Source organism: Rhinopithecus roxellana, chromosome 8 (genome assembly GCF_007565055.1).
Source record: "Rhinopithecus roxellana isolate Shanxi Qingling chromosome 8, ASM756505v1, whole genome shotgun sequence".
NCBI lineage: Eukaryota > Metazoa > Chordata > Mammalia > Primates > Cercopithecidae > Rhinopithecus > Rhinopithecus roxellana.
In genome coordinates, this window is record NC_044556.1 from 51,655,904 (window position 1) to 51,669,390 (window position 13,487).

Genomic DNA, 13,487 nt, shown 5'->3' on the forward strand with positions numbered 1-13,487 from the left:
TCTTGAGGTAACGGGATTTGCAGGGAATTTTGAAAAAGCTCCTTCTCTTCTGTTAAAGTTCCTAGTTGCTCTCGCCTGGCACCTCTCCATAAGTTCTCCGGAACAAGAGCCCGGAATAGGCGAAGCTCAGCACAGCGTTCGGGCCGTAGGGAAAGAGTATTTATTTGCAGCGTGCGGGGCCCAGCTGGAATACGCCTGAGGAGCTCGCCCTAAACCCTGTGCTCCGCCGCCCGCTCCTTGCTCTCAAGGCGCCTGTGTCTCCTTCTCCACCAGGTAGAGCTGGAAAGAGGAAGCGGTCTTTGAATTTTCAGTTACAAGACCCTGGTTAGTAACAGAGCTTTTTGTTTGTTTGTTTCCCTTTGCCTTACCCAGATTTGCTTAGAAAACGTTCAATAGGAACATTAAAAACCTGTGTGGCGAAATCCAGGAGGAACCAGCATATTCTAAAGCACCTGGGGCTGATGCGAGATTATCAGAATCGTTTTCTGGCGTTTTGGACAGGTTAACATTTTACCAGAGTCCCCAAATTCCAGATCTGCAACTAAAGTGACTCTGGGCTTGCAGCGTCTATGAGACCCAGCAGATCTGGAAGAAAAACGTATGGATTTGAGATTTGCAGGAGTTTGTAAAGGCGCAGATCAGACCTGGACTTTCAACTCTCCTACCTCCCTCTTGGAGTAACCCATGGGGAAACCGGGAAGCCAGGGGTTAAAGTCGGCCCAGGAGCATCCAGGGGACGACTGGCGCGCCGCCTTGGCCCGGGCCTCAGTCTCTCCCTTCCTCTCATTGGTTCGCGCTCTCGGGGTTTCTCTTGTTCCCTCCTCGCTATTGGTTGGGGGCTGGCTTTTTTCCCCCTCAGTCTTTTTCTTCCTCCCCCTCCCTCTCCCTCACCCCTCGGACAGGAGCGCACCGCCTGCCCCCTGTTCCTCGGGAAGGGAGGAATTTAGCGGAAAAAAAGTTTCCCAGAAGTTTGGATCAGAGGGAGGACGGGAAGGCAGAGAGGAAGAGAGAGAGAGGGAGGAGAGAAAAAAAGAGGGAGGGGAGAGAGAGAGAGGAGAGAGAGACAGAATAATAATAACAAAAACAAGATGAAGTTCAGTGGACACAGCCTGTGAGCGCCTGCCCCGGTGGGTGGGAAGCAGGACTCGGGCGCTCATGCAGCGAGCGGGCGGCACTCGGGGCGCTAGTTCCTAGCAGCTGGGCCAGCGTAGGGGCGCAGGTCCGATCCGGCAGCGGAGGGCGGAGGAGGACGCAGGGGGAGGGTGCAGAGACCCGTGAGCCGCCGCCTCAGCCTAGTCCGCCGCGCCTCTGCCTCTCCCGGGCCGGGCCCGGTGGGCGCTCGGAGCTTCAGGGCGCCGGCTGCTCCCTCGGTAACGGGGGCGAGCGGAGGCAGGGGTGTGGGCGGCTAAAATGAGTGAAAGGAGAAGATCTGCAGTCGCCCTGAGCTCGCGAGCACATGCCTTCTCCGTTGAAGCCTTGATCGGCTCAAATAAAAAACGGAAACTGCGAGACTGGGAGGAGAAGGGGCTGGACCTGTCCATGGAGGCGCTGAGCCCCGCGGGCCCACTCGGAGACACGGAGGACGCGGCGGCACACGGCCTGGAGCCTCACCCGGGTGAGTGCGTCGCAGCCGACCGCGGGAGGCGGGCGGAGAGGGGACGCCGAAGGGCCAGTCGCCAGTCGCCGGTGAGGAGCTAGGCCCTGCCGTTGACGCCCTGCCGTGACCCAACATAAGTTTCTTTTTCTTCGCGCAAATGCCTTGAGCCTCCATAAATTTACCGGAACCAATTTTTGGGGCTGAACTGAACCTTGCATTTTGGTCGCCAACCTAAGCAAGGAGTCCTCTTTGTTTGCATTTCCTTCTTTTGGGAGCAGAGCGCAGCTTTCTGGGTGTCAGTGGGTGAAGGGGCTGCCGGTCCCTGGGATTGGGAGGGGCGCGGGCCGAAGGCAACGACGGGAGCCGAGATCTGGGACTAGCTTTTGAGAACTCGGGAGGACTGGCGCGGCGTTCTTCAATCCAATACCTCAGTCTCGGGGAATGACCAGTTTGTCTCATTTAGCTTTCAACCTCGTCCTTGCCCTTCTCCCACTAACTTTTCGATGGTGGAACATAATTATATTTCTACTCCTTTGGCGTTTACCGAAACAAGAATGGGTATTAGACCCCCTACTCCCTGGGTCACTCTTCAGGGCCCACATCTCTGTGTATTTAGGGTGTGAGTACGATTGATTTGTGTCTCAGATCCTACAGTAACCCATGTATATTATGTGCACGGAACATGTAAAAAGCAGGGCGGATGTCATGTCTGTATTTTAACAGAACCCTAGGAGGGGAGAAGCCAACTTTAACGTTTTGTGTTAAGTGCCAAGATTTCAACTGTGCAAAAACAGCCAGGGGGAACAGCTGTTGTCGGAAGAATCTTGAGTGTGCGCGCGCACGCGCACACACACACACACACACACACAACGCTCGCAACTTGGTTTAGCGGTTTCAGAAGCTTTCCAGCTCGGACTTCTAAAACCATACTGGAAGGTGCTCCTGCTGAACAGCCAGAGCTGGGGAGTAGACCCCGCTTTGCACGCTGGCAAGCCTGGGGAGGGGGCAGCGGCCTGCACTGGGATAGAGACGGCCTGGGGCTCAGGAAATTGGGGATCCCAACCGCAAAGCTGTCCAAATCACAGGAGGGACAGCTGTCGCTTACATTTTCTCTTTAGGCAGTGACAGTTCAATTTCCATGCTCCCGAGGCTAATAATAATGCGATTAGCGGGTGACCTGCAGAGATAGAGTTTTATGAATTCTCCGTGTTTTTGTGGCCCGTTACGGTATTTGAGTTTAGTGCTGGGGAATTATTTTTATTAGTCGATGAAAAGAAAATTAAAAGGAGATTTATTTCGACCATCCAAGACTTTTCCTGTATTTGAATGCAAGTGCTTGTCCACGCGGACCCCTGCGTGGGCATTCCAGAAAGGGACCCAGGGCTAATGTGTGTTTCCCTTCCCTGGCCAGACCCTATTTCCTCACCTCATTTATCTATTGTCAAAATCTCGCGTGGGCCTTCATACAGTTAGAAGTTCTTGCAGGGGTTATGACACCTTAGAATTTGTAAGTTTCTTTTATTTTCCTCACGGCGGAAAAAACAGAAGTTGTTCAGCTGCGCGTGGCAGACGTCCTGTCCCCAGGAAGTTTTCTCTTGGGAGGCCGCAGTTCGCACGGAGCCCGTCTAGGGCCTTATGTTCAAAAGGGGTAATACATGGGGTCATAATTAGAGACTCAGATCAGAGTTTGCTCTTTCTGCCGTTCTCCTCAGCCTGAGCTCCATTCAGGAGGCGGAAGAGAGGAAAGTTAGGGAATGAGGCAAAAAGAGACCATTCCAGAGCGTGAACGTGGGGAGCTAAGCTCCCGAATTCTATTTACTCTCTCCCGCGGGATGGGGGTGGGGTAGAAGATCTAACAGAACTAACTTTATGTAACAGAGTTCGGGTGGTCATTTCCCATTACGTTATCTTTTTTTTTTTTTTTTTTTAACAAAAAGATGGGTCTTTGGATTACAGAAAATGAAATATACTTGTGAGGCAAGGGTCTAGGAGGAAGAAGCTGAAAGCCCAGCACTCTCTGGCTTTCTGCAGAGCTGGGCTACAGGCCGGGCCTAGCCTTTTAGTGGGCCGGGGGAAGCCTTAAGTTGGAGCCCCCGCAATGGCTAAGACTTTCTTAACGATTTGCTGATAGGTGAGAAAAGATCTTTTAGTAAAAAGGGAGCCTTGGCGTGGAGACGCAGTGGTCCAGGGAGCAGAAGAGGTGGCGCTGTGGGCTCCAGACTCAGGCAGAAGCGAAAGGCGCGACCGCGGCTGGGGTTCTTTTTAGGCCTTTATTTTGCTGTAATGTAGCACCCTGACGAACACACACAGGGACACATTTAAAGATCTGTGTATGGAGGAGTAGCACAGGCGACCCTATTGTGCCCAGGGCAGCGTCTCTTCCCGGGTGAGCGTCATTATATTTCAACTCTCTTCTCCTTCTTAGGGCCAAGAAGCCGCTGTGTGGCTCTCCCGCCCTAGGCCGATGACAAACCCGGAATAGGAAAAGAACAAAAAATTGTTTGGGGGGAAGAATTAAACACTCACACACACGCACACATTCATGCCTAGAGAATTCTCACCATCTCTCATGACACGGTTTTTTAGTCCTCTCTGCCGGAGCCTCAAAATTCCGCGATCTTTAGACAACCCTAGGGTCAGATTTTAATGTTTAACTTTCATTCAAAACGCGGCCTTTTCATTCAAAAACGCGGCCTTTTGCTTTCTCACAGCCCAAGTTTCTTTCCGCGTCTGGACAGAGCTGGCTTTAGTTGGCGCCCAAGCACCCGCAGCCTGGGGCACCAACCTGCAGCAACGCGGGATCCGTCCGGCCTGCGCGTTGTAGGCACTCACTCCACGGAGGAAACTATGTATTTCGAAAGTGTTTCAAAAATTCCACCGAGCCTGGTGGCCCCGAAAATCCCTAAGGCCCGCTAGACTTTGGAGAAGGGTCTGTGAGGTACCCTCACTGTCATACCTACGCCGGCACTCGTCTTTTGGAGAAGCCTCTAGGAGTGCCTCAAGACCAGCCTCGGAGGAGCCTAGCTCTCGAGCCTGCTCGTCCCCGCCCTCTCCCAGAGCAACAGAGGAACTTTAGAGCTAGGATCGGCTGGAACAGCTGCTCTGGTTGCGGCCTTGCAAGTATATTTCAGGCCCTCGGCGGCGCCATCTGCGCTCGGACCTCAGCCCCGGCTCCACCCGGAGTCCTCAGCTAGGGCTTGGGCCTTTCCCGCCAAAATCTGCTGCGTGCGGCTGAAGCCGGGTCTCCCGCGGAGCGAAATAATTCAAACCTTCTGTGGAGGGATTTCCTCCTCCAGAGACTTCGGGCCGGGCCACGCAGCCGCTGCGCTCCAGAGGCCTGGGGAGGTGGTGGCGCGCGCGGGTGGGCACCTAGACAGGCACACCCACGTGCACACGGGGCAGGTCTCGCATTCTCGAACGCACCAGACAGCTCAACTCCTAGTGAAATGAGACAGGAAAAGCCCGTGCAGTAAGCGCGGCCGCCCCAGGGCACTTTTTTCTTTGCAGTTATCTAGATCAAGTGGTCACATGAATTAATCTGCCAGTTTATGGTTTGTTTGCTCAAAATAAAACTCGGAGATTTTAATTCTGACATCACCTCTCTACCCACCTCCAACCCCCAATAGGGAAACAGGGTGAACACGGAGGAAGTGACTCTTCACTGACGTTTAAGTAACAAATAAAAAGGGATGAGTTCAAGCCAGCGGGGGAGAATGTGTTTGTGTTTGCGCGGAGCAAGCGCCAGCCAGGGCACAGGCCGGAGCTCCGACCGCAGGGACAGGGTGTTCCGCGAACGCGTAGAGTGAGATGCCGGAGGGTCTGCTGGGGTAGAGTCCAGGGATAAGGAACCCTGATTCGACGCTGCTGTGCACGCCCCTGCACTGGTGCTGGCCTGGAGGTTCGTGGCTTCGAGGAGTCAAGAGTGAGGCCTGGTGGACCTACGCAAGGCACTCGCTTGTCAGGTTAAAATGGTCTTCCGCGGAGGTCACCCTTTTGGTAAGTGACCTTGTGTGAAGGGAAGCGAGAGGGAGATAAGGCCCGAGTTTGTCATGGGCCAGTGAGGATTATTGTTCGCTGACAGATGACCGCCAAGGGCCTTTTTCTGCGCACTGATCTGATCTTACTAAATTAGAAGCCCTTTGGGTGCGCCGGGCTGGGTTCCCGGGCAGCTGAGATGGTTATGAAGACGTTCTAGGTAAAACTCTGGCTCCTGCGCGGTGGCACAAGACAAACCAGTAGGCAAAAGGAAGTAATTGTAACCTGTTCCCACCCAAAGAAATGACCACGGCAAATTGCACGAGGGCAATGGGAAGTTCAGAGAATGGGAAAACCCAGATGCAGAGTTTGGATTGTGATGGGGAGGAAGGTAAAATGGGCTGTGGTTTGCATTTCCAAAGGTCCCTTCCCACCCTAGGTTCCCGCGCTTCAGAAGCCAGTAATGATAGACCCAGGGATCACAAGCGGGTGTGCGGGTCTCTCCCTTTGCTGCCACGAAGTGCAGGGCGATCCCTCACCCGCCTCTGGCGTCCACCTCTGCACCTCAGAGACCTGCTGGGGAAGCACAAACCTCATGGGCAACAAAGGCTTTCCAGGCAACTTCACACACAGTCTACGGGCGCTGGAATTCTGAATTCAGATCTTCTACTCCCAATTCAACGTTATTTCTTACTGAGCACTATATTTGGGCTCTGAGCTTACCACTTTGGGTATCTTGATTCGTATAGGTGAAATTCCCAGAAAGAAAGTTTAATGGGGGCAACCTTCATGCAGGGAGGAAGGGAGAATTAAATTTCTTAAACAGGAATTCAGACTGAAATGATGGTGACACAAATTGTCTGACATTTTTCTGACGCCTCCCATACCAATGACTTCAAATGGTATAAAAATCTTTTAATTATGAAAGAAAAGTTGTTTAAAATAGCTTTTAATATAGACAGCATGTGAGAAGTGAGTGAAGAATGGCATGCAATGCCTAAACTGGGGAACAAAACTAAAAATACTGGGTATTGTGGTTTGTGTTCTCCATTTATCTGTATACGGTTCTTCATGAGTGTAAACATGGAAACGAGTCCCTCGTCATTAACGCTCATATTAGGCCACAAAGAGAAAGGGACAAATACATTTTGGCTTAGAAGGCCTAAACATTGTGTTCATCCAATCCTCTCTTAGGGCACTCAATGCTATTATTGAGTGAAATATTTCAGGTCCATCACAATCGTTCTATTGCCAAAAAAAATTACAAGATGAGAGGACCGCTTTGAGATCCTGATTATAGACTCTGGTAGAACTTTATTTCTCACACCCGAGAGAAAAAACAATTACCTCTTAAATCTGTGAATTCCTTCTCAGGGTGTCTATAGTTTTTTGTTTGTTTGTTTTTTGTTTTTTAAAGCAAGGCCAAACTGTGCAAATTCCATAGGGATAAAGGGCAGATTGCCATGCTATATACCTTTCTCCTTTCTGGAAACAGGACTCCATTCGATTATTATTCTGGGAGCGTAGCTGGTTATTGCTTTCATACTATCAAAAGATAAAGTTGTTCAATAGGAGAAAATATTTAAATGATTTTCCCATCTGAGCTTTATGTTTTGACCTTTTGAGATACTTTTTCACAAAAGGGAAAACTAAGGAACTGGTGGAATGTGGAATCTCTTTTCCTTTCTCTTTCTCATCACGTAGTTTATTTTTGCTTTGCTTTTCCTGGTTTCTAGTAAGTCTGGAATTTTATATGTGCATGACTGAGATACTCAGGGGTCTGCACTGGGAACAGCAATTAGCAAATTTATAAATTAGGGTCCTGTTTACACCTCTTGGGGGAAGGATAATCATTAGTTAATTTAAGTGAGGCCCTTGCTCTAAGTGTTGGAGGTGGAAAATGTGATTTGGTAAGGAGGACCCGCTGTGAAATGGGAAAAGGGGAATTCAAGCAACTGGTGAGGACCAATCAACATTTCTTCAGTGCCATTAATGGCTTCAATTTCAGGCAGGATATCTTGCTGACTGCAAAACTGGTGACGAGCTTTTGATACCAGAAGTGAAAACAGGCCTTGCAAATGACTACTTTTCATTTTATACTTTAAATATTAGCTAGTGTTTTATATATTTTATAGAAAAGTGTATAAAACACATGTTCACAAATGTATGTGCTTATACACAAACTTATATGTGTGAACACCATAATATCACCAGAACACTATATCCGCATCAAAATATCAGTTCTGAATTGGATGTAGATAAAATTTGGGACAAGAAACTGCCATTGTGTGTGTGTGTGTGTGTGGCCAGTTTAACAAATTGGGAATGTATAAAATTTGGGAGGCCAAAAGTTTTGTCACCCCTAGGTATCATGGGACGATTCTAAAGCATCCCAGTTTTGAAACTTCCAGGTAATGGGCATTGTCATTTAACTTGTAAATAAACTGATGACTGTGACCAAAGTCAGAAGTACCAGTCAAGGCCGGGCGAGGTGGCTCATGCCTGTAATCCCAGCATTTCGGGAGGCCAAGGCGGGTGGATTATGAGGTCAGGAGTTCAAGACCAGCCTGGCCATGATGGTGAAACCCTGTTTCTACTAAAAATACAAATATTAGCTGGGTGTGGTGGTGGGGGCCTGTAATCCCAGCTATTCGGGAGGCTGAGGCAGGAGAATCGCTTGAACCAGGATGCCGAGGTTGCAATGAGCCGAGATCGTGACACTGCACTCCATCCTGTCTCAAAAAAGAAGGAAAAAAAAAAAAGTACCAGTCAAAATACCAGAAATTGAGACTGTACAGATGCTATTTAAAAGAACAGGGAGAGTGGAATTTTTCTAACTAAATTTAATTTTGTAATTTGTATTAATTTTGGATGGGCAGAATTGTGCTTTTTATTCTAAAAAGTGGTTTCATGTTCTTCCATGTAGAAAGCAAACGGAATAACTAAGAAATCTTAATAATAAAAATGGCTTATGGAAATAACTAGAGAAACATCGTGATTTGGGGAAATTAAGAACATAAGGAATGTATGTAAAAGCGTCCTCTTGTCTTCTTATATTTTCTACAATATAGTTGCCAAGGCTCAAATGAGCTGACAGTTTCCAAAATGTTGTCATACACTTTAGAGGATTAAAAAACAAAAACACAAAGCACCCACTACAGATGACGAGTAGAGTTCCCTTGGAAAGGGAACATTAGAGAGGTATTTATTATAGACCTAGCTCGGAGCCTTGGAGTTTTTTTAGCTCCTAGTTCTCAACAGGATGAACTGATTTTCCTAATCCCCTCACCGCTGCGTTCTCTTTTACTGTCCCACACCCGGGGACGTGTAGTTTAAGCCCCGGATAGGGGTCCGGGAAGCAGTTAACCCCCTTACTTGCCACTCACTTCCCCTCCCCCAATTTTCCTCCACGCACGATGAAAACGTCCAGTTCTTCCCCCTCTCCAAGAATTTCAGATTCCGTTTCGCCCCAGAAGCAACTGGGATTGCATCTTTTTCCGTCAACCCATCTCTGGGAAAACAGAGCAGTTTAGGTGACCTTCACAAGTCAGAATTGGGCCGTGGCCGCGTCTGCCCGTCCTCGGCCCCTCGGCCCGGCCTTGGAGGCGCCGCGGGGCGGGAACGGCGGCCGGGTCAGGCGCGGCTGGGCTGCACCACCTCAGTGTGCCGGCCCGAGTTCCTGTTCTCGCGCCCGGGGCTCCGCGCTGGCCCAGCCGCCTCGCCTCGCCTCGCCTCGCCTCGCCGCGCCGCGCCGCGCCGCGTGCGCCCGGGGTTGTCGCGGGGCCTTGGAAATCCGGGACCCGAAACCCTGAGGGATGGCCACTGTTCTTAGCTCTATTTACATCCTGGAGAAATGTGGGGACCCTGCGCGAACCAGGAAGGCCCTGGCGAAAGACACCCCCCTCACAAACAAAGCAAAACAAAACAAAACAAAAACAAATCAGGAACCCGCCAACAGCAAATCAGAAATGCAAATGGAACCCAAGGGTCTTACACCTCACGCCCTGAGGGGAGTTCGAGCTTTTGCTTTCATCAGGCAGAACAAATTTCCGAGGAATCAAACTGACTTCAAACATTAGCAAGTAGAAACCAAGAATCCGCTGACTTGAAGAACTTTTAATCCCTAACCATTTCCAAATGGGTAAATCTAGGGTCAGTATACATCGTAGCTCGTCTGTTGAAAAGGAAAGTCATCCTGTGAGATCTTGACGTGGAGGATCTCTGGGTGCCAAAGAGACAGGGATGCTCACGCCCAGAAAGCGGGCATTGCCCACCGAGACAAAGAGAATCAAATGATTGTCCTTCACGCTGCTCTTGGGGATTAAAAAACGATGAACTCATTCTTTCATTAAAAAAAAGAAAAAGAAAAAGAAACCAACCAAGTGTAAAAGCAGAGAAGTGACTACTAGTAGCTGAAGTAACTGCGTTCTTTTAAGAAGCCGGCGGGAATGGCTTTCCTTTGAAGCGAAGTCCTGTCCCGATGCATCCTTGCTCCAAAGCTTTAATCTCTCCAGGATACAGGGCTCAGAATTGTAAACCTAGGGGCTAGGTACCTTGGGTGTTTTAGTGCTTCCATTCTTGCTCCTGAAAAATAAATAACTGAATTTCACAGTGGGAAGGGGCAAACATTTGAGCCAACAAGTGATTGTGAACACAGCAGTGCCTTCCCTGGGTTCAGAAAAGTTTTCTCAATTTAGAAACTTAATTAATAATTTAATTTTTTTTTGGCATCAAAGGGTGGAGGGGCTATACCTATGCGCTATTTAGAAAGAAGGATTTAGTTAGAAAATTACAGGTATAAACAAACTTACAGAGAAATACTGAATTGTAAAATATATCAGAAACTTTACTTACTTATGTGGATATGTATGTCTTCACTTTCCTGCAAAGCTTTCAACACAGACCCTCATGTTCTGTATTATATCCATATTTTTATGGTAGAAAGAGGGCTGGAGGAGCTTAAGTTAGGAGTCCTAGATTCTAGTGCTAGTTTTGCAATTGATGTTGGAACCAGGGATATTTGATTAAAAACCAGACATATTAATGTTGAAAAAAAGTTTTAAAATTGTTTTATAGCCACTGATGAGGCCTCAGTGCCTCATTTGTGAAATGAGGGAGATGAGGCTCAAATGACATGTGAGGCCTCTTTAGCTACAAGATTCTGTGATCCTAACTTTGGTTTTGTTTTTTGAAATATTAATATTTTCTCCTAAAGTACTTTGGCCATCACTTGACCCATCCTTACTTTGTTGGAACGAAGGAGTTTTACTGCAGTTGTAGAAATTAACAGCAATAGCAACACAAGGCCAAAAAATTAAAAAAGAGAGATTTTTAGAGCTAGAATTAAAAGCTTTGGTACAGTTTTTGAAAAAGTTTTTATATTAATATCACATGTTCAGAAGTCCTGGATCAGTGATTTCCAGTCCTTGTGTATGATGTAACCTATTGTTGCTTGTGTGAACGCTGTTGAAAGGGTTCTACGGCATTAGCAAATTTAAAGGAAATGTAAGTTATTTATGCTTTGAACATTTTCTTTGCCATTCCCAGAAATAACTGGAAAAACTCTGGATTTGAAAAATGAGGGTTGAAAGAAGCAACTTCATCACTGCTGAGTTGAATTGGTGGGCTAATAAAAATCAGTTGCCCCCTCATTACTATTTGAGCCTGATGGAAAGCACTAGCAACTATTTTCCATGTCTAGTCTGCTAAGCTGAGATCTTGATCTGGCAGAGATGTGAGAATGCTAAAAGGATGACTTAGTAACAGGCAAAACGCTTGTCAACAAGATAGATCAGAAGACAGCTTAGCATTCAAGGCCTCTATTCATAGCTGCTGAACTTGAGGGTGGGGTCAGATGCAAAACTGTACCCAGCACATACCTAGGAGGGTTTCTTGTGTTTCTATCTGTAGGGCTTTATTTCCTTACAGACTTCTGCAGGTGGGTTCAAACTCCAGTGATGGCTCCTCACCCTCATCTGATGTCTGCATTCTGTGCAGCCCCTGTAGGCCAACGACCTTGTCCTCATTGTTTTTGTATCTCCAGAACCTAGGACAAATGGCTGTTACATAGGAAGCACTTAATAAATGATAAAACTGTAATAATGATAACACGATAAGAACAGTGATAACAAACAGCAACATTTATTAAATAGGCACTCTGTGCCAGCCCCTGTGCTATGTATATGTGCATATATATGTGTATATAACAATCATATGTATATCAAAACACTCACAAAATACTCTTATTATCATTTCTACTTGGTGCAATGAATGAATGAATTATACAGTGTAGTGGTTAAAAGCTCAGATTCTTAGGGTCAGACTGCATGTGTCTGAGCCCTGGTTTTAATGCTTGCTAGTTGTATGACTTTGGGCAAGTTAGTTAATCACCCTCAACCCTAGTTTCTGCATCTATGAAATTGGAATGATAAATGTGTTCACTAAAGGATTACTTGAGAATTACATGAGATGGTTCACATACAGGAACACAAGATTTAGCATAGTGCCTATTATTCCTATCAATTGAATTGACAGCGATTACTCACCTTAGTGAGCAGCTTGGATAAGAAATTGTTGCAAATTGTAATCTATAGCAGCCATTGCCCCTCTCCCTCATTCTTTTGCTTTAAATGGAATGTTTGGGACTTGAAGTGGAATCCCTACTTTGTTTATAGCCTATGGCTAGAAACAGTACAGAATTTGAGTACCTGTGGCTAATAAAGACGAAAGGAATTTTGACAGCTGTTGCTATTGAAGGTTCCAGTGAGGCAGAATGCCAACCTGAGTGAGCATCTGGGGAAGGGGTGGGGAGTAGCTGACTGGCATACAGTAGGAAGAGGGGGTGAGCAGAAGCGGGGCTGAGGAGACTCAGCCTTACCAACTTCCCTAGGAACTCTGTTCTGAGAAGACAGGAGGGCCTTTCTAAATGCAGGGAAGTGGAATAACACAAGCATGTTTCTCTTTGGTTAGCTTTTGATATTTCTTCCCAGAGCTCAGAAATCCCTAAAAAACCAGACTTTACCTGATAGGAAATAGGAGGATTCATTCTTTGTTTGCAAAGCCATATTCCAATGTACCCCCCGATTATGAGAAAAAATGAGCCAGTTGCACCAGTTAGTTGAAGCTGCAGTAAAGGATTAGTAGGTGTTGCTTGGCTGAATTAAAACAACAACAACAACAACAACAACAACAACAACAAAAAGAGTAAAAGAAGAAAGAGACTAAATTATAAGAAAACCTATAACTGAGCTGAATGTCGGGGAAGAGGAAATTGGGAAGTCTTTTTTTAGAAAAACAACAGAAACCTCAGCTCTGATTTGCCCGGTTTAGGACTGGACAACCTACATTTGGCAGCCCTGGTTTGCCCAGTTTTCTTCCTTCTGTAAAACAGAAGCCTGGATTTTATAATTTACTAATTTTTTAAAAATTTTTGTTTCACCCTAGACTTTGTTTATATTATTTCCTGGCAACAGAGGGAGAAGGTGGCTTCCCTAGGAAAGAGGAACAGGGAAGAGATCCTCTCCTCAGTCTCCTTCAAGAAGAAGCCCAGGGCCCTTAAGAAGAAGTGCTGAGGTCCTTGACCATCCAGAGGAAAAGGGAGCTGCCCTTTCCTTCTGGAATCCAGGTCTCAGTGTTCAAATTAGACTCTGCCCTATGTTTTATCTGCAAGACAGGTGTTCCTATACTTCTCCAATTTTCTAAGCATTATCTTTGCTCAGTGTCCACAACTCTAACCAGCAGTAGCTTTCATGAATTGAGAGCACACTCTGTACCAGGTACTGTGTGGATGGTTTTATTCACATTCTCTCACTGCATCTACCCAATAGGTCTCGAGGAAGGTAATTCTTTCTCCATTTTACAAATGAGGAAATTAAGGCTCAACAGATTAAATAGCTCACCCACCGTTGCACAGTTC

The 13,487-nt window shown here is 47.1% G+C and overlaps 1 protein-coding gene across 2 annotated transcripts in view; it reads left to right on the top strand.

Moving 5' to 3' along the window:
- The first annotated feature begins 872 nt into the window (after nucleotides 1-872).
- The window catches only part of TBX15 (T-box transcription factor 15), a 105,113-nt gene continuing 92,498 nt past the window's right edge, over nucleotides 873-13,487 (top strand). Inside the window, exon 1 of one of the 2 annotated variants that reach the window (XM_010357545.2) lies at nucleotides 873-1,615. In XM_010357545.2, the coding sequence (XP_010355847.1) occupies nucleotides 1,411-1,615 (205 nt within the window). In that variant the 5' untranslated portion in view covers nucleotides 873-1,410. The remainder of the gene's footprint in view (nucleotides 1,616-13,487) is intronic. The other variant, XM_010357544.2, reaches the window with a different exon arrangement.